This window comes from Pectinophora gossypiella, unplaced genomic scaffold (genome assembly GCF_024362695.1).
Source record: "Pectinophora gossypiella unplaced genomic scaffold, ilPecGoss1.1 Pgos_33, whole genome shotgun sequence".
NCBI classification, from domain to species: domain Eukaryota; kingdom Metazoa; phylum Arthropoda; class Insecta; order Lepidoptera; family Gelechiidae; genus Pectinophora; species Pectinophora gossypiella.
This window is the reverse complement of record NW_026063243.1, coordinates 410,493-436,443: the sequence shown is the minus strand read 5'-3', so window position 1 is coordinate 436,443 and position 25,951 is coordinate 410,493. Positions and strand designations below refer to the sequence as shown.

Genomic DNA, 25,951 nt, shown 5'->3' with positions numbered 1-25,951 from the left:
AGTAATCAATAATAGTAATAAGGTAATACTCATTTTAGACAAAGAAACGGATAGGTAATCAGTTCTTCAACGAAATTATAACACCTACACTTAGTTTGTTTACTATTTAACGAGGGAAAATAATCCTTACTAATATTATAAATGCGAAAGTAACTCTGTCTGTCTGTCTGTCTGTTACGCTTTCCCGCTAAAACCTCTCAACCGATTTTGATTAAATTTGGCACAGACAATCTTTAGACCCTGAGAAAGAAAATAGGATACCTTTTATTGCGAAAAGAAGGGACGAAGAGATTGAAATAGGGGTTGAAAGTTTGTATGGGATATTTTAATTTTAAAATATAAATCCATGAAACTTTATATTTAAGCACTTGATAAAAAATAATTAAACATTTGTTCTAGCGTTGCTGAAATTTCGACCAGTGAGGGGGTGAAATGAGGGTTGAAAGTTTGTATGGGAGTTCGTCATTTTTGGGGATAAAACCACGAAACTTTATATTTAGGAACTTGATAAGAAATAAAAAAACAATTTGTTAAAGCGTTTTTGAAAATTCGATCTTTGAGGGGATGAAATAGGTGTTGAAATTTTTTATGAGGTTCGTCATTTTTCAAGATAAAAATATTAAATTTTGTGTTTAGGCACTAAATAACAAACAAAAAATCGTTTGTTCAAGCATTTTGAAATTTTTACCAGTATGGGGGTGAAATACGGGTTGAATGTTTGTATGGGTATTCGTCATTTTTGAAGATAAAACCATGAAACTTGGTACGTAGGTCTCTTAGGATGTGCAGAGTTTTTCAACAAACGGATTTTCCGAAATTCGAACGGAACGGAACGGATTCGGAACGGGAACTACGAAGCCAAACTTTTTGTATACAAAATATTAACCACTGAACCTAGGAACATGATATTTAGTAGTTTTGGGTGTATCAAGTTAAAAAAATTTGGCTTTTGTAGATAAAGTTCCTTTTAACGAATACTCTGCATCGCCGCCACTGCCGTCGGTCGTCGTTCGTCGTCGCGCACATTCGCCGAAGTGTGGCGGCAGTCAACGGCGCTGTCTTGTGGTGGGGGAGCGCACGTGGTGTATACGTGGCCTGCTCGCGAGTGTCGAGTCCAAACAATTTCTACATTTTAACAAATAATAACAAAATAGCAAACGTTGTGTACAAAAAAGTTTTAAATTAGGTCATTTTAAAATATTTTTGTACACAACGTGACGCTGACCCCTGTAAGTGTCTTGGACATAAGGGACCGATAAATATTCCTAGGTAATTTCTGCCACTCAATGGAATACATAGGTACTTTATAACGACTGTAAACAGATATTTTTTATTTTTTTTAAATATACCTACTTACTCTCTTTTAATCACATGCTATACCGTTCCTTTTATATAATCCTTAATATTCAAATTAAAAGTACGCAGACGAAGTCGCGGGTACCAGCTAGTTTCTTTATAAATCGCAACACGTACGCGACGGTGCGTTTCAGTCTCAAAAAGTTAGAAAAGCGATTAAAATCAATAAAGACACTATTATCAGTGTGTTCATTCACGGTTACGTGTAAAGAGACGTCATGTCGCACCTCAGGCAATGAAATACTTGAAACTGGGCTTGACGGCCAGCTAGACTCATGCTGCTTTAAGAAACTCGGACCGAACCAATACAAATCAAGATGCTGAATCTTGTTTATATCTACGCCGCGAGATATAAAGTCGGCGGGATTCTGATCCGTGGGGACATGTCTCCACACACAGTTGCCTGTTTTTTCTAATATGTCCGCAACACGATTACGAACAAAAGGCTGTAACTTACTAGGCAACATTTTCAGCCATCCTAACACGATTGTAGAGTCGGTCCAAAAAGTTGTGCTCTTTATAGGGATACGAAGAGAGCTTATCGCCTTCTCGTAGAGACGCGCGCCGACAAGGGCGCCGCACAACTCTAGCCTAGGAATCTTCGTAGGCTTTATAGGTGCAACTCTACTTTTACCTAACAATAGGCGCACGGAGACATCACCATCTTGATTAACGCTTAGGACATACAGACATGCGCCGTATGCGCGTTCGGACGCATCCGTGAATATGTGCAATTCGACGGACTCGTGTGAATCACATAAAACAAATCTAGGTATGCGTAAGTTGTTTAACTGCGGCAGTTGTCTAATAATTTCAGCCCAGGCGACACTAATCTCCGGGGGCAACTGCTCGTCCCAGTTCAACTTAAGCAACGATAATCGTTGTAAAAGCATTTTCATGCTTATTATGCAAGGAGCTAATAGCCCAAGGAGGTCAAAAATTTGAGAGATGATGGAGAGCATGTTACGCTTTGTATTGACATTAGAAATGGCGTCACCTATTGGAAAATGAAGCTCATCACATTGCGTGTCCCACCCTAGGCCTAACACCTTATTAGGCTCATTGCTACCGATATTTAAATCGACGGATGATTGCGCAGACTCGGGCACTAATTCAGGCTCGTTCGACTTCCATTTTTGTAAATGCATGCGAGCTGAAGCGAGTTCTGCGGTCACCCTCTCACGTAACACCTTAGTTTCGTGTAAATCATCCCTTCCGGTCAACAGGTCATCTACCCAGAAGTCATGTAAAATGACTTCAGAGACTTCTTTGTCCTCACACTCAAGGCCTATCTGCCTCAGACACCGCGTAGCAAGAAAGGGTGCACTGGCTGTCCCGTAGGTAACGGTGTTCAATTGATAAACTTTTAAAGGTTCAGAGGGATCAGCGCGCCAATAGATCTGTTGTAAATGTCTGTCGTCTGGATGTACGAGGACAGTTCGGTACATTTTTTCTACGTCTGCGGAGAGAACGTACTTATAAGTAGGTAGTTATTGGGCATTCTAAATCATCTTTTTTTCTCAATTTCACTCACAGCTCGCTCGCCCGACGAGCGAGCTGTTTCGCTTCATTTCGAAAAAAGATGATTTAGAATGCCCAATAACTGATTCGAAATTGTGGAGACCGATTGCAATTGAAAATCAACTAACCTGGTTCCAAGCTACTTTGACACTAATCTCACTATTGTATTTGAAAATAATTTTTATAACATCCAAATCACATGCTTTTGTCTAGGCCGGAGGCTCGTACCTTCCAGATTCAGATCTACTAAGCTTTGACATTATCTAGGCCGATTGCTCATGCTTGCTACAGCATCCAGATATGTCGTGGCTGTTCTGTTCTGTCTCTGTACTTGGTATCTAGACAAATTGTCCTTAGGTTTAACCTACTAAACAAATTTTCTGTATCTAGGCCGGTTGCTCGTACTTTTCCAGGTTTACAAAGCTTTGATGTGTACTGTGCTGGTTGCTCATGCCTGTAAGAATGCTATGTAGGCATACAGATACATCGAGGCTATCCCTGTACTTAGTACCTAGACACAGATTTTCTGCCTAGACCGGTAAGTAACCTTCCAGCAGGTACTGTTCCACATCGTGTACTTAAGTACCGCAACGGACAACAAGGATATATCTAAAACTCTTGTGCACTGTTTGAACACTATGAACCAAATGATCGCAAATTGCTATCTGAACTTATGAACCTGGTAGATCAAAAAGTCTTATTCTGAACAGGAATCACGAACTAAAACATTGTCATATGATTTGATTGAACGGTATCGTTTTTATGTCGCATTGTCATCTGTAGTCCTTACCGAAACAAAACGACATCATAAACTTGTAGGTAAAGAATAGGTGTCCAAGTTTTTGCTTTAACTAACAAGCGCAACGTGTTTAGAAAGTGAAGGTTCTGAATATGAATAAAGTAAATTTTCAAAATAAGAAGTAAGTATATGGATTAGACATTTTTGTAAGATATGATTTTGATTATGATATTTCCTCCTTGTTCAGCGGAGAAATGAAGTAATGATACCGCCACAATTTGAATTATAATGTAGACAGTATTCTTAAATTATATTTATATTATATATTACTATATTTAATTATTAGTATTTTAAATTTATAAGGAAACTATTATAAAAGGTGGGTTCAGATTATTATGAACATTTGTTTGGAAACAAGGTTATAACAATGCAGCAGACTCTCGAAATTGGTAGTGTGTTGGAAGTGAGAATTATCGCCCGTGGATGGATTTTGTGCGAGTTTTATGATGTTAAAATAATTGGATATGAGGAATACACTTCTATACTCCTCCCTGCTTGGCCTTTAAGGAGAAAGTTGCGTCATCTCGGTCAAATAATAAAGGCAACCGTGCTCAGAATTGACACTGACAAAAAATATGTTGACATGGTTGATAACTGCGATCGATAAGAAAGGCTATTATGATTCTTTTTATATGGTAAAAGAAAATATATGGTACTTCATGGCTTCGAAAGGTACGTTATTCATCGACGATTCATAAATAACTTTTGACTTGCAGATCCCTAATAATTATTCTCATGCAGCGACCGTTCATTTTTGCTGACAAGTTAAATGTGCTTTGTTTGTGTGTATACGTATTATCTATCTGTTTTGCTGATTGTGTTAGATGTTTGTTATGTGTGTATGTGTACAGTTGACAAAATATTTCGAAGCAGTTTACGTAACTACTTACAAAAGTCGCAAATGATAATGACTTAAATGAAGTACATGTCGTAAAATCCGACATAGGGATTGTGTCCTTTCTAACATGATGAATAATTGTTATGGGCTACATGCTGATCCCCTGTCACTGTAAGGTTCACCATATCCATCTTAGGACTTCGTATCAACAGTAGCTGCAAGTTGTCTTTGATTACTTGTGGCTCTGCCCATTCCATTAGGGATTATGGGCGTGAGTTTATGTATGTATGTAGTTATACGTATAATTGGTATAAAATATTATATTCAATATAGTTAGTTAGGTACATACACGACGTTGCTCACCTCACTATAATCTTTTGTTAAGTCCAAAAATAATCTTTAAAAATATTAGAGTAAAAAATCTGCTGTTGTTTGATTTGAAAAATACAAATGAACTATTCTGTGAACTGTACTCGGTTCCCATCAGCGGCGGTTTTATTGAATTAATGCGGTCCTATTGAAGTGTATCGTTTCAAATTACTTAGCAATAATAATTATCAAATGAAAAATGATATTTTTGTTTTCCACACTTTGCAAATTTTGCTGTGTAAGAATCAGAAATAACAAACATTTTAAATAAGTATAAAATTGTCATCACGTATGTATCCCGAAGGGGTATGCAGAGGTGGTTATAGATACCCACTTCTCGCTAGATATGTTTAATTATTGGTTACAAATAAAAAATAAATTATATCCTAAACAACAAACATATTATTATCTCTAGACACACTAAACTTTTAAAAGGATTAAATACAACGTACATACCTGACGAGAATAAAAAATACTAGGCATTTTGTCTGATGTTAAATCTTACTATTCTGCCCTAAGTTATAACCCGAAGGGTAGGTTAATGTAATAGGACGAACCTATTACCATTAACCGGGCACAAATCCTAGAAACCACGCTATATCGACTATTAATGATTAAGTCAAATCAAAATCAACATTAATGCAAACACATAAATTCTAATTTAGTGTTTTTTCTCTTATCTAGAGGTAAGTAATTAAGGTTAGAAAAATGTTGTCAACTCCTGGTGGCTGTTATGCAACTTGCAACATTAAAAACCCTGAACTTACTCAGACCACAATATTTTTTTGACGTGATTGAATCGCTCGCGAGTGCTAAGTACTTATCTGCGTGCTCATCTACGCTCGACATCCTCAAAGTTCAGCCCTTTGCAACTCGTTGCCTACATAGCTGCAAAGACTTCACACACGCTTCACAACGAGGATTCACTGCGTTGAAATAATGTTCGTAAGTTTTACTTTCTTCCTTATTTTAAGTTTATTTTTACTTTAACTTAGACCTAATGAAAATTCAAATTTCAATTGCAGTTTTTCTTTAGTGTTCCAGTGCATTTTTAGTGTTTAAAAAAATATGATATTGAAATTAAAACTAGTTTGTTCTCTTGATAGGTCGGACTCTGAGTATGAGAAGCGGGCTAGAAGGAGCAACCCGGACATCAAACATCTGGATTCGGACGACGACACAACTGCTTCAGTGAGGTGAATATTTTATCTTAGTAATTTCAATATGAGTTAGAGAGTTCTGGGCTATTGCTATAGGAATTATAATTTTGTTAAGGTGGATCATTTTCTATACCAAACTTACACGTATAGGTTTGCACAATTCACGTTTTGTTGATTATTTCAAAAGTACTTAGAAATATATTTTTTTTCTCATTTTGCGAAAGCTGCAAATTTAATTTTTATCTGCTTTTAAGTAAGAAACAAAACATTTTGTAGTTTGAGATAAGCATTTAAACCTTTCTTTTATTTCTTTAGTTCCAAGAAGAAAAAGCAGCCGAAATCAACGGCATCAAAGCGCAAGCCTTCGAGCAGCAGAGCTGCTTCGCCACCAAAAAAAGCCTTAAAGAAGACTTCTGGCTGGTGCTTGGAAAGCGACAGCGACGACGACGTGGCTCGCTACAAGAACGCTACCGAGCAGATCAAGTCGGCCTTCACCAAGCGAGTAGCCGACGGAGTTGTGCGCCGTACAGCCGATCTCACCGGCGACCTATTTGTAGAGCTAAGGCTCTACAATATCAAAGACATACGTAAGGTACAGCCGAAGGACCGGTGGGAGAAAGCGACTTTAAGCTTAAAGTACCAAGCAGATAACGACGCGCCGGAGCTGGTGCCGTTACGAGAATTTGTCCGATGCTGTAAGAAGCAATTTACAGAAGAAGGTGTTTTTTTCGCAGATAAGAAATGAAATTCGCTTTCTCACGGTTATTCACGTACCCGTACATTTAAATGCCATCTTACTTACTACTTTAATTTTAAACTTTCATGTTTTATTTTTCTAAAATTGTCTTAATTTGCTTTAGTGACTTAATGCTAGATATGTGTTTTAGGGTTCTATGAAATATAATATATGTCGGAGTTGGTTATGAATTAAGAAGAGAAATGGATCAAATCGGAAAATAAAATGAAGTTACATCACTTCCGTCATGAAGTTGCAACGCTCCGACGAAAGGTGGCGTACGAGCAGAGCGGAGTGAAGTCGGGGGAGTCACTACAGAGTCGTCGTGTCGAGCGGACGTGTACTGCCGTTCTAGTCGGGCAGTCTACCGCGAACCTTCGTCGTGAACGGACGTGTCGAATAATTACGATCGGAACGTGGAGTGCTATAGTCGCTCACCTATAACTTGTAGGGACGTCAAGAAAGTGTGATCGGAAAAGAGTACCTAGCAAGTACGTTCACATGTCCCGATGATTCGGTCCGAATATAGGAACCATGGGTGGTGGAGGGCAAGTAGAGGGCGAGTAGCCCCTTCGCGCTAACGTCCTTATGCGCGCTAGATAACGAGAGACTGTGTAACCATTACGAATACCGTGACGTTGCCGTGAGTGTGTATCTTATTCTGTGACTTTATCTAATCGTGATACAAGAACTATGTGGAAGTAAATAAAATGATTGTGATACTATTGACGGCCATTATTGTCTTCTAACGCCCACCCTCCATTATGATGATGATGTTACGACCGACCCCCCCCACTGTTACGACATCAGAAGTGGGATTAGTGGACTTGGATGAAGACAACGTGATGCGACGTTCACAGCAAGACAATGCAAGTTTCGATTATCACAATTAGAAGAAGATTATGATGATTATCACATTCGTGTGACCACGTGATGAAGATGTAGTGTCATGCCTGAATTTGGAGATGGACCTGACTTTGAAGTGACCTGGACCTTGTTAATGATCGGCATCACTACATGCCGTGAGATATAATGGCGTGAACAGCACAATATTTCCATACTGTGTGCAGTCGTGTTTGGAAATTATGGTACCTCAACTTGGAAACTGTTATTACGGTGAGTCGTTTTCATACTGGAACCTTATTGTTATTGACTTTATTGCTGGGTGAATTTCCGTTTCAAATAATGAGAAAATTGCTTTTTTTAAAACCAAATTGCCGAGACATATTGTGTCAATCCGTGTCAATCATACCGCGTTTTCCAATCTGTTTTCATCATCGTCAAATCTTTGTATTTTGGTCTAAAAATATTTCGAATCAGTTTAGACACGCTTAACCTGCGTGGTTAAAGTTGTATTTTCTCACTCCAAGCAAAAAGAAATTAATCATGACATGATAATTAAGTCTCGTTAAATAACGTGTTTTGTAATCTACCGTCGTTCATCAAATGTTTCAAAATTCAACATTCTTTATTGAAATCTTTTTAAACCGATTAAAAGAAAGTCTTGTGAATACGATAATACAGTGAATTCTTTTGTTTCATGTTATAACTTGGTTCGGCAATTGGTGGATTGCAAGCGGGGATGAAAATGGCGCGGGCTGAGCTGTAGCCGTGTAAAGTGACGACATTATGGCAGCGCGTTGTATACCGTCCGGACTTGCTGCGCTGTTGCTGTTGAAGACCTAAGTCATGTCACAAGACCAGTGGTTGATCTTTTATTGGAAATTCTTATAAGTCATGGTGAGTCATATCTGTTTTACCTGATTTGAAATATGGGAAGTTGTAATAGGATACAAACGAATATAGTGCAGAAAGTTCTCTTTTGTTCACTTTAGTTAAATTGGGAATCGTAATGAAGTGAAGTGAACATTGCGAAGTAAAATGATTTGGATTATGATTAAATGAAATAGGCTTAGAAAATGCCCGAAACAGAGTAAATCATTCGTGAGAAAATTGGAACAAAACATTCTAAATGATGATCATACCCAATTGGTAATTGTTTAAGTGCGGTAATATTTCCTCGAGGTGTTGGTCGCTACATTGTGACTTTATGACTTGTGTGTGTGAGAGCAGGGTGCTCTGTCGTTTTGTGGTCGTGGACCAAGGTGGCCATCCCGGGAGGGGATGTTGTGACTTATGACTGTTTTGTAGCGTAACCGCAGTTTGAGGAGGAATATTACAGTCTGTTATGCTTTGCAGTAGATGTGTAGTGTTGGTTGATTTAATTGAGCAATGAAAGCTATGATTGACCTGTTTCGGAGCAACTTTGATAGGAAGCTGCGCACTTGTAGTGTTCGGGGCTGCAGCCACTTTTGTGCTGCTCGTCTTAGAAACTACAGGTATGCGGTCGAGACCTGGATGTCATGTTGACTTTGTATTTGGTCATGACATTGTACCTGAATCTAAGTCAAGTTGACCTCCGGTAGAATTAGTCGAACTGCACAAATTAGAAATTAGTGATATAAAGGAAATTGTATAACGCATTGACCACTATTCTACCAACTAAAATGTAAAGTTTGTGTGCTAGCTGTGTTGAGATATCGTCACTTGGTGTAAGTGGCATGAGTTGCTGTCGCTCGATTTAGGTGGCAGTAACGACTGTGTTGGGATATCGTCACTTGGTGTAAGTGGCATGAGTTGCTGTCGCTCGATTTAGGTGGCAGCAACGACTGTGTTGAGATATCGTCACTTGGTGTAAGTGGCATGAGTTGCTGTCGCTCGGTTTAGGTGGCAGCAACGACTGTGTTGAGATATCGTCACTTGGTGTAAGTGGCATGAGTTGCTGTCGCTCGATTTAGGTGGCAGTAACGACTGTGTTGGGATATCGTCACTTGGTGTAAGTGGCATGAGTTGCTGTCGCTCGATTTAGGTGGCAGCAACGACTGTGTTGAGATATCGTCACTTGGTGTAAGTGGCATGAGTTGCTGTCGCTCGGTTTAGGTGGCAGCAACGACTGTGTTGAGATATCGTCACTTGGTGTAAGTGGCATGAGTTGCTACCGCTCGATTTAGGTGGTAGTGACGCCTGGTTGTGAGATATCGTCACTCAGTAGAGTGGCATGAGTTGCTACCGCTCGATTTAGGTGGTAGTGACGCCTGGTTGTGAGATATCGTCACTCAGTAGAGTGGCATGAGTTGCTACCGCTCGATTTAGGTGGTAGTGACGCCTGGTTTTGAGATATCGTCGCTCAGTAGAGTGGCATGAGTTACTATCGCTCGTTTAGGTGATAGTAACGACCGATGTGTAAAGAGTAATTGGATTTTCAAGTTTGGTTGTTTATAGTGTGTGAATACTGGTCAATGGTCCGTGTATTGTTAGTTGATGATTTATCATGATGTAATGTGAGCTCATGTAGAGTCACAAGTAGAGCTCGTGTAGAGTCACAAGTAGAGCTCGTGTAGAGTCACAAGTAGAGCTCGTGTAGAGTCACAAGTAGAGCTCGTGTAGAGTCACAAGTAGAGCTCGTGTAGAGTCACAAGTAGAGCTCGTGTAGAGTCACAAGTAGAGCTCGTGTAGAGTCACAAGTAGAGCTCGTGTAGAGTCACAAGTAGAGCTCATGTAGAGTCCTTTATAGAGTCTCATGTTAGGTCAGGAATGACCGAGCGAACTTGGATACTGTGCTGTGGTATATTGTTTCAGATTAACACACGAGGACGTGTGTCACGCAGGATGGCCGTGTCGGAGTTGGTTATGAATTAAGAAGAGAAATGGATCAAATCGGAAAATAAAATGAAGTTACATCACTTCCGTCATGAAGTTGCAACGCTCCGACGAAAGGTGGCGTACGAGCAGAGCGGAGTGAAGTCGGGGGAGTCACTACAGAGTCGTCGTGTCGAGCGGACGTGTACTGCCGTTCTAGTCGGGCAGTCTACCGCGAACCTTCGTCGTGAACGGACGTGTCGAATAATTACGATCGGAACGTGGAGTGCTATAGTCGCTCACCTATAACTTGTAGGGACGTCAAGAAAGTGTGATCGGAAAAGAGTACCTAGCAAGTACGTTCACATGTCCCGATGATTCGGTCCGAATATAGGAACCATGGGTGGTGGAGGGCAAGTAGAGGGCGAGTAGCCCCTTCGCGCTAACGTCCTTATGCGCCCTAGATAACGAGAGACTGTGTAACCATTACGAATACCGTGACGTTGCCGTGAGTGTGTATCTTATTCTGTGACTTTATCTAATCGTGATACAAGAACTATGTGGAAGTAAATAAAATGATTGTGATACTATTGACGGCCATTATTGTCTTCTAACGCCCACCCTCCATTATGATGATGATGTTACGACCGACCTCCCCCACTGTTACGACATATAAATAGTTTTGAATTCTATTAGCGCATTATAATTTACTTAATAAAAGTTAGATATCCCACGACGGAAAATATATCAATACACACACACTTCTTCTAATATTTACATAACTATCTAACAAACTAACTGAGCTGCGACTCTGCCGTTCGAATGTTCGACAAGCAAATATCTTGAACTTTAAAGGAGAAACATCTCTTTAGTTACATCTCTTTGGTTTAGTTTTAACTTTTAAATTATATTGTAATAGCTCCTTATTGTCCTCAAGATGTCTAAAGTTACCAGGTCCGTTTATTGTTCAGTTTGCGATTTATCTATAAAAAGTAAAGCTTTTTCCGCTCATTTGCGAAGTATTTTGCATAAAAATAACAGCTCTATTATAGAATGTGAAGGTATAGAAAAGATAGCCAGCGCATTTCGCAGTCGTATCGCGTCATACCGGGTTCATTGCGAGAATGAAGAAAAGTATAGAGCCAGGCCACCGATTGCGTATCTGCGCGCATTGCGCCGACGCCTGCGCGCCCTGTTAGATGCGCGTCGCGAAGCCTTTGGTACTATCAAAACTAACTTTGACTTTTTTGCAGAATTCTCTTTGCCTAAAGATAATACAACCGAAACAAAGTCTTTCGCTACAGAAAACATAGTTTTGCATAAAAACTATGATTTCGATGAATTGTTTTCTAAAATTAGTCATATAATTTCTACAAAAATTGATGAATTTCAAGAGCGTGACAGCGGGTGGTCTTTCGTAGGGAATTTATATTTGGAAGTTAACATCAACAAATATAATCCATTAAGAGGTTCTGCATTTATTGATTTACCTAAAAGCATTAAATTTAGACGCGCTTGCCTTAACATACAAAATCGAGATAGCTTTTGTTTCTTGTGGTGCATTATGGCAGCGCTATTTCCTGTTAAAAATAATGCAAACAGAACATCATCTTATCCTCACTTTGATACTGTGCTTAACACCAGCAATATGTCTTTCCCGGTCGGTTTAAACGACATAAAAATATTTCAAAAGAATAATCCAAAGATCAGTGTCAATATTTACGGTCTCCAAACTACTCTAAAAAACAAAACCGAAGTAGTTGGTCCGCTCTACAAGACTGAACGAAAAAGAAAATATCATGTTAATCTTCTATTACTAGAAAACGGAACTCAGTCCCACTATTGTTTGATAAGACATTTAAGTCGATTGCTCAGAACGCAGATAACAAAACATCACGGTAAAATATTTTTTTGTGATGAGTGTATGATCTTCTTTAGCAACCAAGATAAACTTGACAAACACGTATGTAGTGGGGTCAAAACCATTTTACCAGACCAAGGCTCTATCATACAGTTCAAACATTTTGAAAGAATGCAGGATATGCCATTTGTCATTTACGCAGATTTCGAGTCTTTATTACAGCCAAATAATAATATAGAGCAGGACAAGTGCACACGAAATCTACAAAAGCATGTGCCTTCCGCATTTGGTTACTATGTTGTTTGCTCTTACGATAACTCTTTAAATCGGTATGTATCCTATCGCGGTAAGGATTGCGTCGACAAATTTCTCGAATACCTTAGAAGAGATGTATTAAAAATTTATGATATTCTTAACAATCCTGTTAAAATGCTGCCCTTGACCGATGAAGAAAAGCAAAGTTTTTCTAAGTCCCATTATTGCTACTTGTGTAACAAACTGTTATTTGAAGACAAAGTTAGGGACCACTGTCATTTAACAGGTCGCTATCGCGGTGCTGCACATTCTTACTGTAATATTCGTTTTCGTTTGCCGAAATTCATCCCCATTTTTTTTCATAATTTATCAGGCTATGACAGTCATCTGTTTATACGTGAATTAGCAGACATTGCTGGTGACATTAAAGTGATAGCCAAAACCAAAGAGAATTATATTTCTTTTACTAAATTCTTTACAATAAATCACCAAGGTCAGCAAGAGTACGTACCTGTCCGTTTTGTGGATTCTTTCAAATTTTTGGGCACCAGTTTAGAGAAATTAGCAGAAAATATAAATAAAGACGGTTTTACACACTTGGCACACTTTTATCCTGAAAATCGACAATTTAATTTATTAAGACGTAAAGGTGTTTATCCTTATGAATACATGACTAACTGGGAATCTTACGCGGAAGATAAGTTACCACCGAGAGAGTGCTTCTATAGCAGTATAAGCGACGAAGTCGTTTCTAAGTCTGATTATAATCACGCATTAAGTGTTTGGCAAACATTTAATTTGAAAAATCTAGGTGAATATACCGACATATATCTAAAAACTGATGTACTGTTATTAGCCGATATTTTCGAAAACTTTCGCGCAACGTGCAAAAATAACTATAGGTTAGATCCAGCGTTTTATATGACTGCTCCAAGTTTAAGTTTTGATGCTATGTTACTGAAGACTGAAGTTAAATTACAACTTATAGAAGATTTAGAAATAATTCGTATGATTCAAAAAGGTATTCGCGGAGGAGTTTGTTTGTGTTCTACTAGGTACGCGAAAGCTAATAATAGGTACCTGTCAGATTATGATTCTAAAATTGCAGAGAGCTATTTATTATACATAGATTGTAACAATCTATATGGATTCGCAATGTGTGGTTTTTTGCCACACTCAAATTTTGAATTAATTTCCAAAACCGAAATCGATTCTCTTGATATACTTAACATTCCAGATAATTCGAGTTACGGTTATATCTTTGAAGTAGACTTAGAATATCCTGATCATCTGCATGACTTACACAACGACCTTCCATTTTGTCCTCAAAAATTTAAACCCCCCGGATCAAAAACTTCGAAATTAATTCCTAATTTATACGACAAATTTAGGTACGTTATTCACTATTTGCATCTAAAAACATGCTTAAAACATGGTTTAAAATTAAAGACAATTCATAGAGCTATCAAATTTCAACAAAGTCCGTTCTTAAAACAGTATATCGATTTGAATACAGAGTTGCGTAAAAAAGCAAAATCTCAATTTGAACAGGACTTCTTCAAATTACTAAATAATAGCATTTTTGGTAAAACTTTAGAGGACACTGAGAAAAGGTTAAATGTAAAATTAGTAAATCAGTGGTCGGATTCAAGAAATAAGACCAAGAAGCAATTAACAGCGGAGCATTTAATATCAAGGCCCAACTATAATAGTTCAACTATTTTTACAGATAATTTTATTGCAATTCAGATGAAACCAGAAACAATAACTTTAGATAAACCTATTTATATAGGTTTTACGGTTTTAGAGATTTCTAAAAGCCATATGTACGATTTTCACTATTCTGTAATGAAACCAGTTTACGGACCTGATATTAATATTTGTTATACAGATACTGACAGTTTCTTGTATTATATAAAAACCAAAGATATATACAAAGACCTAAAACTGAGCTTTGAATCGTATTTCGATACGAGTAATTATGATGAAAACAATGTATATGAGATTATTTGTCGTAATAAAAAGATACCTGGCTTGTTTAAAGACGAGTTAGGCGGCAAACTTATTGTTGAATTTGTAGGCTTAAGATCTAAACTGTATTCTATCAAGACCGAAGAAATAGAATTAAAAAAGGCTAAGGGAACAAAAAAGTCTGTGATTAAAAAGATGCATTTTAAGGATTATAACAAAGTTTTGATGGAAAATGATGTGATCCGAAAAAAGAATATTATATTTAAATCTCTTAGACACGAAATTTTTACACAATCTGTTAATAAGGTAGCACTATCGTCAAATGACGATAAACGTGTTATATTACGAGATCAGATTTCAACTCTGTCGTGGGGTCATAAAAAAATATTTTGAGTTTTATATATCAACAGATTAAATTTATTTAGCTTTTAATTAGTATTAAGAACCAATATATGTTGCAGTGCTTCGGAAGGCACGTTAAGCCGTTGAGGGCTACTAGCAAAACGCTTGCACAAATTGCAGTGGAGTATATGCTCCATTCCCCTCCGGTTGATTGAGGGGAGGTCTATACCCAGAATTTTATGTTTATGTTTTTACTGTAATAAAGTATTAAAATTAATGTTTGTTTTTATTTTTCTGGAAGCAAAACTTAAACTGAAGACCATCAAATTCTCGAAATATCTTTTGACATTCATACAAGTTTATAACAAAAAAATATAATATTCATACAAGATTTATAGCTGGAATTGCAATTTCACGTGGTATTTCTTGGATTTGATGGGTTATAGATATTATTTTTTAACAAAAGTCATTCCTTGATAAGATAACTGCTTACGCCTGCTTTAAACAAGTAGAGACATGTTCTTAAAAAAATACTGCAGGTAGATCACGTGGCAGTCCAACTAACTCATATTTGTAACATGAGCTATAAGGCAAACCCTATATGACAGAATGAATAAGTTATACTATTTCCTATTCACTAGCTTAGGTTGCAATTTGCAAGCTCAACAGTTCATACAACTGCCTTTATCTTTAGACTCAGCAGTTTTATTTTATTTTGAAGAAATAATTCATTCTGTTGTCTACTTTCATAGCAAACAGTTCTGAGTTACCTAAACACGTATATCCTCCCTGATTATCAATTTTGATCATGTCGAGACAGCAGCTACAACTATCTTCGGCAGAAGCCTCGTTTATCATAAATATGAGTCCCGATATTCCTAAATATATAATCAAACTCGAAATTTTGCATACGGAAGAGACAGATAGTGAAGTAAGCGTGAAACTGAATTCTAGAGCCCAGTACGTGGTACATAACAATCGTGATAACGTTCTATACAAGGCACTTCAACTTATGTACCAAATGGGTTCTGAAGTGGCGGCAAGAAATGAAAGTTTAGACAATATAGTGCAGTCTCATCACCAGTCGTACTCAGGTAAGCATTACTAGTTTTTATTTAGTGAGTAATTAGCGCCTCTTAGTCTACAACGTGTCATCAATTTTGATTGCTTGATTTAAAATAAGTGCCAGTGAGTTTTAACATACATACATACATAAACTCACGCCCGTAATCCCTAATGGGGTGGGCAGAGCCACAAGTAATCAAAGATAACTTGCAGCCACTGTTGAGTGAGTTTTAAGTTTAATATTAATGTGTTTTCTAACTCTCAAATATCTAAGTATTAATATATTATTTATTTTGTTTCAGATAACCTATGATTGCGAAATTTACTAATTGTAATTTATCATGAAATCTTCAAGAACAGGCGAAAACCCTGGTACAAACAGTAGTCTCAAAATTAAAAGAAAGTCAAATAAAACGAAACCTCTTCAATCTTTCGTAATTAGAAAGGAGCCAAGAAAGGGAATTCGTCTTATCAAAATAACCATCCAGGACTTGATCGAAGAAGCATCGTCATCACCCCAGACAGCAGATAGTGACAGTGTTGTGTTAAATGCGCAGTATGTTGTTAAAGACGCTGTTGATGACATTTTCGACCAAACCGAAAACATAGTTAACAAAATATCAAAAAAGTTAAGTAGTGATGATATATTTTACAACTTTTAAAGGAATATTTTGTATTTTTGTAATAAGTATTCACAAAAAATGTTAATTTATTGTTATGAAAGTAGACAACATTATCGTTAATGTGAAATAAATAGTGAATGAAAATTTAATTAATAGGTGTTTAATTTCATGCCTTCCTTAACATCAAAAAATAAAATAAAACAAATCAAATCAGTCACATTTACCTTTATTATTATAAAAATGTTTGAAAAGGTACACATTATTGTCTATATACCATTTTTTTAAACATATAACGTTCTGAAGTGCACACTGTTTCAAATGATGAACACATCTTAAGTTTTTAATAATACAGTATTTTTCATGCAATTTAATCAAACTTGGACAACCTTCCTCTCCTATGTCAACAATATTACAATCTACACACAAGTTTTTAATCCACTCAATTTTTTCACTACCTTTAACAAATACATTTTTATTTTTTAAGTAAACTGGTATTAAACGTAGAAATTCACGATAGTCTACGAAACCTTCACTCCAAAATAGTCCTCGATACCTTTCTAACCACCTCACTTGTTTTCTTTCTTCAGCTGACAAAGTAGAGTATGCAAAGGGTGGTTTCACTAAAAAATTTTGAGTAGACGCCTTTGTTGCTATTGCACACTCCTTCACAATAAAGTTATTATTAATATCTTTAAATCCTTGAAGATCAACGAAGATGATATTTGTGTTCATGATATTTTTTTTACTATGCTGCTTAAAGGTTTGTACTCAAAAATACAATCGTTTAATATTAAACAATAAGCTGCAGTCTGATCAGGTATATCTTGGTCAGCTTCTATTTCAACTCTGACATCTACTGAGCCTTTTAAAGTTTCTTGTTGTCGACAGCAGTCAATGACAAAAAGGGGGGCAATATCTTTAAATTCTTTCAGACTTAACAACGGCTCAGCACGTCGTCCGTAATACGACTGTTGGAATCTTGTATATAACTCGTATAATAAAGATATTTTATTGTCAGAAAAACTTACATTCAAATTTTCATATGGATAATATATTTGATTCAAGAACACTTTAACACCAGTTACATTACAATGGTCAAACTCTGACATAGAACTCTTTACATTTTGTTTTCTATTCGTTTGTAATCCAATTATTATAAAGCGTGGTTTTTCTATTTGAGAAGACGTTTTGATTGACCAAGTATGTTTTTGCGTTTTAGGAAGCAAAGGATACTCATAAACATCCCAATTTCTAAAAGCTAAGGTGATAGAACGGTCTCTCTCTAAATGTTTCAGTAGGTTAACTCTCTCGCGATCAGAAACTTTAATGTGAGGTACACGCCAAACTATTTTGGTGATAATAATATCATCTACTACTTCTCCAGTGCTCAGTCGTAAAGCATTTAAGTTAGTATTACTTCTTAATAAAACCAACTCGTGTTTACAGTTTATTATGATTTTTTTATAATCCTCTGCAAAACCTAATATTTTATTTAAAGGTATAGATACAGAAAATATTCCACTATTGATATTCTTAGAACCATTAATTGACCAACCCCATATTTTTGCTGATTTTGATTCATTTTCATTCATAGACAAATATGATTTCATAGTTGTTGTTATACCTGCATTTTTAATTTTATCAATTTCTATTCCATTTAATTCGTAACGAATATCTTGGAACAAAAATAAGATAGCATTATTGATAAAATGTATGTCTGTAACCGTTGCTTTATCATCATTTTTGTATACGTTTACTTTACCCTCTATGAATAAAGTACTCATGGAAGGCAACACATACAAATCTTGCTGATTAATAGGGATCCGGATTTCATCGTTCTTGTTGAAACTTGTTACATATGGTTTGTAGGAATGAAATTCGAAACTTTCAATGCTGTTATCAGACACTGGGGACTCTAACACGTTTAAAATATTCATTTTAATAAACCAATTAATTTAAGAAATTGTTTATTTTCTTTAGATATTTTTTTAAGCCTTTTCGTAGGTGTTATTTTTCGCGAAGCGCTTTGTAAACTAACAGTATTTTGAATTGTTGTCGTGGTTTTATTGTAAACTAACATTTTTTCCTGAGATGTAAATACAACTGTATTTCCTCACCGCGTAAATTAACTAAATTGTTTTTTGCGTCGAGCAGTCTTATATTTATTTGGCTAACTGAGTTTTGATTAACAGGAAAATAAATTAAGTTTTTAGGTATTTCTATAATGCGATAGCCTGGTGGTACATTAGGCACAAATTCATAAATTATATGACTGGGTACTCCATTAACGAAGGAGCCACTAACAATATCACACTCTATTCGCACAATAGTTGTAGCTATAATATTAACTGGAAAGTGCGACTCATGTAAGGTTTCTGATTTTAATATTTCTTTATTAAAACCAAATAGGTCACCAAACGAATTGTCCTTTTCAAAGTGTATGTCTTTTGAACTATAAAGTTTAGTTTTCAATGTGTTATTATTAGATGATAATCTTAATACACAATCTTTAACGTTTTTTTTTAAATAATCAAATATATCTTGGAGTTCATACAAACCCTCCGGTAGTTGAAGAATTCCATTTTCTCCGTAAAAGAACATATTATTTTCTGAATCGATGTTAGGTATTGAATTAAATGTCGAAAAATATAACAATGCACACTCATATTCTCCCTTCAAATCCAGAGCTGGTGAATAATATGTCGTCAACGTAGATTCGCATCCAGTTATAGACAGAGTGAAAGCCATTGTTGAAATGAATACTAATACGTGTTGTGTATCATTTTATTTTATACTCTTTCCAAAAGTTTTTTAAGAATTTAATACATAAGTGACCACAATTGGTGGTACCGAATGTTTGAAATTGACAGTAATTATAATTAATCAAAGTGTCCTTCAAGTAGTGAATTAGCTCTAGAGGAGGTTTCAGGTTACCGAAACTATCAAAATATTGGCAGTAATTATTTACTTTAGCGTAAGCTACCCAATGAGTACCAGAATTTTTAGAACTATCTAGGTTCAAAACAGCGCATTCAATTTTTCTGGGCTTTCTTGGCAGACTATCTCTCATAAAAACACCACGAAAATAAGGCAAGTTTTGAGTATGTTCTAATATGTCGATATTGGTTAGAGCTCGTGTGGGTAGCCGCTTTTTCAGTTTTTTGGATGGGTTAGATATAATCCACTCCCTTTCTTGTAGGGTTTTACATAAAGCCCTTTTCCAATAGCAATAGATTCCATCATCTTATTGTGTCGTTCAGATTCTTTAAGATTTTGTTGTGCTGATTTGTAATCGTTTACTGCTTTAGCAATACCAGCCGCACCACCAGCTAGAGTGCCAAGTGCTGATAATCCAGCAAATATAGGTATCAATGGTAATATTCCACCAGTCTTTTTTGGAATGGGAATTAAGCGCGGTAAATGTACTCCTTTTTTCTTGTTGAAGATCTTTTTTGCTGCTAGGTAAGCAATCTTTATTGCCGTTTTGTTGTCCTTGCATTTTATTTTTTTCAAATGTGTACGTATTTTACTAACGCCATTCTTAAATGCATTAATACCAGCACCGGCTTTTAATTTGGCCTTCATAGCATTCTTTACTAACCATGAAGCCATTTTCTCACCCTTTCCTGCATCCTTCGATCTCAATCTTTGACGCGCAATTTTCATTAGTTCAAAATCTGCTTTATGTCTAATATCTAAATTCTTGTTAGTGTAAGCTATGTCGTGATGCATGCAAGCTTCATCTAACTTATTTATTCCTCTATCGCCTCTCAATAATCTTTTCTTTAGTTTTGTTCCTGGGCCGCAGAATTGATAACCTGGTAAATGTAACTCGACTGGCAAATTACTTATTATGTTATTTAGAAGACCACTTCCTTTCATTGATAGAAATTTAATGAGACAATATAACGGTTATCTTTCTTTTATACATCCTATTTCAAATCATTTATGCTAATCCAGCTATTCTCATTTTTATTTAATCCCAACCATTTTACAAAAAGTTTATTACCTTTTCTTTTAATAACCTTTTCAATCAAGTACACATCTGGAAATTTTGTTTTTTGTAATTCATATTCGTAAAATGAACCAAGAATATTTTCTTTATTTTTGTCTTGTAAATGATAGGTTATGGGATTAGTGTTGTTAACTTTCACTATATTAAATATTTCTGTAGACCAGTTCGGTGTGTACCCTTTATAAAAGTCACTTTTGTGCTTGCTAATGCGTACTTGGTCACCAATTTGGTATTTTGCTTTTGTTTTTTTTCTTTTAACTTGTGAACTGAGGATGTTTTCTTTTATAATGTGTTCATTTTCCTTATTTACATCTATCGGTTTAAATTTAGTAGTACGATGCACACTATTGTTATACGATGTAACAGCTAAATCTAAAATTTTCGGCACCCATTTATATTTGCCTTCTAAGCTAAAATACTTATACAGTTTACTTTTTAACGTTCTGATCAATCGCTCCACTATTGAGGCCTTTTTTGTAGAAAATGTTGAATAATGTTTAATACCATACTGCTTCATCAAATTTTGGAAAGAAGCGTTAAAAAACTCCTTTCCTTGATCTGTTTGTAAAAAAGAAGGAGTGCGTGCAGAACTATCTAAAATATTTAGCATAGCTTGCACAATCATATTTTTTGCTTTTGATTTTAATGGTATAGCCCAAGAAAACTTAGAAAAAGTATCAATTACAACCAGTATGTACTTAAAACCACTATTATAATGAGAAAATTTTTGCATGTCAATAAGGTCTGCTTGCCATAAATCATCGATTCCTTTAATAACTGTTGGTCGACGAGGAAAATTCCGTCTCGCAGGTTTATGTAGTTCTTCCACGATACTCTGTTTACTCATGCTGCTTTTTTAGAGGTATTTTTGTTTGATATAGTTGCAATTATTTTATCGATTTCAGGCTTATTATAATAGCTAGCTGACAAAGCTACATATAATTGTTCTTTAAACTGTTTTAAATAAGAGTCTATTTCACTTTTAACTTTCTGTTCAAATTCTTTGGTAGAATATATTTGTTTCAGTTTCGTTTCAATGTATTGTTTATTAACTGCTTCATCATTAAATGACGGAGAAGGTAGTCCTCGTAAGCGTGTGAGCTTTAAATCAAAGTCTCCTGTATCTGATTTCACTAAAGTATCATTTAATGCTTCGAAATAATCTGATAGACGTAAACGTTTATGTACGTGATGACCAAATTTATCTATGTTCATTTTTGTGTTAACAAATGCACAAATAGAAGTCAACTGTACAAATTTTGTCATTATATCTTATTTTATTTAATAATATTAGCTTCACGCAATTCTTCTATAATTGAAATAATTTCATTATCCAACCCAGTGTTGCCAGCGTCACGGGATGCAACAAGCAATTTTAACCTTTCTACCAATTCGTTAGGATCATCCCAATAAACGAAATCTGTATTTTGATTTACTTTCTTTAACAGGGGAAGACCTCTTCCTTGTGTAAGATTTTCGGTACTTGAAAAATCTCTTTCTTTTGAATGTCTGAACAGCGGTTTTATAATACGTAAATACTTTAAACCCTTATTGCTCTTTATTGGTTTCTTTTGATCATAGTCTCTACGATGCGCGTTGGTTTCAAGCAACGCAACCTTATACGCTTGTTTATCCTGTTCTGTAACTAATGACAGATTAGGTGTCTTTTTTGTTAATAATTCCATAAAACCTGGAGTTTTTTCGAAATTAAGATTACCAATATGTAGACCATCTTCTTCATCTGACACTCGTGTAATACCCATCATAAGCTTTCCACGATCATATCTTAATCCAAAAGGAACATCTCGTATAACATCAGATGATAAAGACCACGATGATACATTTTTAAGTGGACTTGAATCCGACTCCAATGTTTTGAATGATTCATTACGAAAATTATTACTGCCGTATGAGTCGTTGACTGGAGTACTTAGGAGTGGGGGCTTAGGAGTAGCTTCATTTAAATCATCTTCGCTCGAACAATCGTAACTACTATCGCTTTCGACTGATTCTTCTTTTTCAGTTTTAAAACTATTTTCAAAATCGTTTATATGGTCTTTCGCAGGCTTAGCTGCGATTTCCTTCAATGGTTTGGATATTGGTTCGAAAATAGTTTCTAAAATTTGTTCATTATTATTTTTAATATTCCTCATCATCTTCACTTTTTTCTTCACTGCAGATGCAGATTTTATGATTCGTTGTTTAAGGTCTTTTTCCATTTGGGATTGACTTCGGTGCTGTTCAGTTTACAAATGAAAGCTAAGATCCAATGATGTATTTAATATACCAGTTCAATCGAGAACAATAAATGTATCAAATTTCATCCTATAACACCCATTATTTTTTTCACAATCTTTATTAATCACAACATAACTGTATTGTTTTTTCCATACTTTAGAACACATTTTACGAAATTGTATCCAGGACATATCAGACCCAACATGTTCGTCATATATGTGTCTTAAATTTATATCATCTTGTTTAAATAGCACAATCAGATTTGCATTGTCTCTAATAAGTTGCTTTGGGACTTTGGTATATGTTTGATTTAAGTAAAAGCAATCAATATTTTTGTGTCTTCCCATAGAAAAGTAATCTCGAATATTGTTTTGATTTTCACAGGCTACGTCGTCAAAAATTATTATGGAATTAGGCTTGGCGTGATGAGGACTCAAAATTTCTTCACTTTCAGTATAGTTTTCAAATGTTACGTTTGGTACCAATTTTAATACCTTTTCTAAGAAGATATATTTTGGTTGGTAAAGAGATTTTGAATAAATATATAAGTTATCAAAACGTAAACCGTCTTCATGTAATAAAAGTCCTATTACTAAATTTGTCTTTCCACAGTTTGACGGACCACAAACTATGCATCGAATTGAATTTGGTAATAGTTTACCGTGACGGTGTACTTTAGAACCATTCGTAACAGGACAAACGTTATTTAGGTTCAAGGATTGTTTTTGTTTTATAAATTTCATCACTCGTGTGTATCTCCGGAGCCGTCTGTCATGTACTAAAATCTTAAGTTGTTGACCTAAGTATATATGTTAAAATGATTCACAGTACGAAACAACACAATAAGCAAAGGTTAGTTGATTTTCAATTGCAATCGGTCTCCACAATTTCGAATCAGTTATTGGGCATTCTAAATCATCTTTTTTCGAAATGAAGCGAAACAGCTCGCTCGTCGGGCGAGCGAGCTGTGAGTGAAATTGAGAAAAAAAGATGATTTAGAATGCCCAATAACTACCTACTCTTATAAAGCCGAAAACGTAGAAGTATAGACAACAGGTCGTCTTGCACGGTGGGCCCGACCATTTGAATGCTGTTAAGTGAAACTCCCGATGAAATAGGGCTGCTCGCGTTGAATACCACCCTTAATTTAGTAGTAGTGCTGCTCTCACACAGAACACCATGGTGTGGTATGAAATAAGCACTATTAGGCTCTACTTTATCCACAGGAAGTTGAGACATGTGTTGTAAAGTCTCGTATTCCGACATGAAGTCCCTATACATTTGACCGAAAGACCCCTGAAGCCTGCGCTCCATAGACGAAAAACAATGACGAGCTCGATGACACGAGTCTCCTAATACGTCTGGGTTTTCCTTTAAGGGAATTCTCACACAGAAACTGCCGTCATTTAGACGCGTAGTGTTTTTTATAAAATGTGCTTCACACATTTTTTCCTCAGGAGATAACTCAGGTGACACGGGGCAGACTTCTTCAAGCTGCCAAAACCTCGTGAGACGATTTTCAATGTCATCGACTTTTGTGAAATTACATTTCAATGGAGAACCTACAAGGCCGCTGTTAGTTGGACCCGCGACTATCCAGCCAAGTCTAGTCTCATGTAAGGTAGGTTTTCCCTCGCCTAATTTAATGTGCTGCGACCCCATAATATCCCAAAAGATATCAGCACCGATAATTAAATCAATAGACGCCGGCGCATAAAAATTGGGATCAGCCAGACATAAGTCAGATGGTATTTTAATACCTGATAGGATCACCTGACGATGAGGCACATTATCAGTGATTGAAGGCAACACGAAACATTGTAAGTTCACTGAGAAGTTCTCATTTAGAGACTTCATGGGCACACGACACATTTTCCCAACATGTGACGCGACATTATTAATGCCCAATACATTTTTATTAATTCGCGTAACAGGTAGGTTTAACTGTTGCAACAGTTTCTCTGTCATTAAGCAGGACGTACTTCCACTGTCGAGCAGAGCGCGCGCGATATACTCGCGATTATCTGCGTCATACAATTTAACTAAAGCTGTCGACAGTAGAACTTCGCCCTGGTTGTACTCTGGCGTCATCGATACGCTAGCAGTCAAGCTTACGTTAGCGCTAGGCTCCGCAACAGGCAAGGCAGAGGAGTGCGAGGGCTCGCGCGCGGCGCGAGCTTGCTCGTCATTCAAAACTGGTTTGTTCTGAACCACGTGAATTAAAGTATTATGCCTGCGCTTACATACCTTGCAGCCTGGCCTGCTGCAGCGGTTGGCGTAATGACCCGCGCGAAGACAGTTAAAGCAAACCTTATAATTGGGTAACAATTGAAGCCGTGCTTCGTTACTCATCGCGAGAAACTGCGAAAAATTCGCTAAGTTATGTTCACCCTTGCATTTGGGACACGACATGATTGCAGAAGGGGAACTGTCTTAGCATTTTGTGTGTTTGTTTGAGTGTTAGAGTTAAAGGATTTACTGCGCGACGATTCCAAAGTTTCGATCAAATTAGCGTGTTTTCGTAAAAATTCAATGAAAGAATCAAAAGTGATAGAGTCACTTTTATCGAAAGAGCCTCTATGTTCCTCCCACTCACGGTAGGTTTTCGCATCAAGTTTACGAGTCACAATATATATAAGGAGCGTGTCCCACTGCTTGGTAGGCTCGCCCAGAGACTCTAATGCTCTCAGATTCTTGTTAAGTTGATCGATAACGCGTTTTAATGTCACTGAGCATTCCTTTGTGATTGTTTCGATGTTAAACAGAGCCGACATGTGATTTTGCACTAGTAAACGTCTATTATCGAAACGCTCACAAAGGAGCTTCCACGCAATGGAGTAATTAATCGCGGAAAACTCTATGGATTGAATGACCACAGCAGCAGACCCCTCCAGCGAGGCTCGCAAATAATGAAATTTGCTAATCTCATCAAAACCATCGTTGGAATGTACCAAGCTGGAGAAAGTATCCCGAAACGCGAGCCAATTCTCGTATGAACCACTAAACTTCGGCAATTGGATAGTAGGCAATTTGACCTGCTTGTGAGTACCAGGTTGAGTGGCCTTATCACTGCAAAAAGATGTCAATAATTGCTGCGCCTTAGAAAGTGTTTTATAATATCGAGACTCGAACTCGTTACGCTCAGCGATCTGACCATCCACAT

The 25,951-nt window shown here is 36.5% G+C and overlaps 1 protein-coding gene and 1 long non-coding RNA gene across 3 annotated transcripts; both read left to right on the top strand.

Moving 5' to 3' along the window:
* The first annotated feature begins 5,651 nt into the window (after nt 1–5,651).
* On the top strand, nt 5,652–6,788 carry LOC126381014 (uncharacterized). The gene is made up of 3 exons (XM_050030573.1): nt 5,652–5,824; nt 5,990–6,079; nt 6,359–6,788. Coding segments are annotated over exons 1-3 (522 nt in total). The 5' UTR covers nt 5,652–5,822.
* Nucleotides 6,789–9,078: 2,290 nt separating this feature from the next.
* LOC126380992 (uncharacterized) lies at nt 9,079–11,008 on the top strand. Of its 2 annotated transcripts, none has more exons than XR_007568618.1 (2): nt 9,079–9,364; nt 9,507–11,008. It is a non-coding gene; the product is annotated as an uncharacterized LOC126380992 (long non-coding RNA). The 2 variants fall into 2 exon arrangements; XR_007568617.1 differs by having other exon boundaries at nt 9,079–9,435.
* The last annotated feature ends 14,943 nt before the right edge of the window (nt 11,009–25,951 follow it).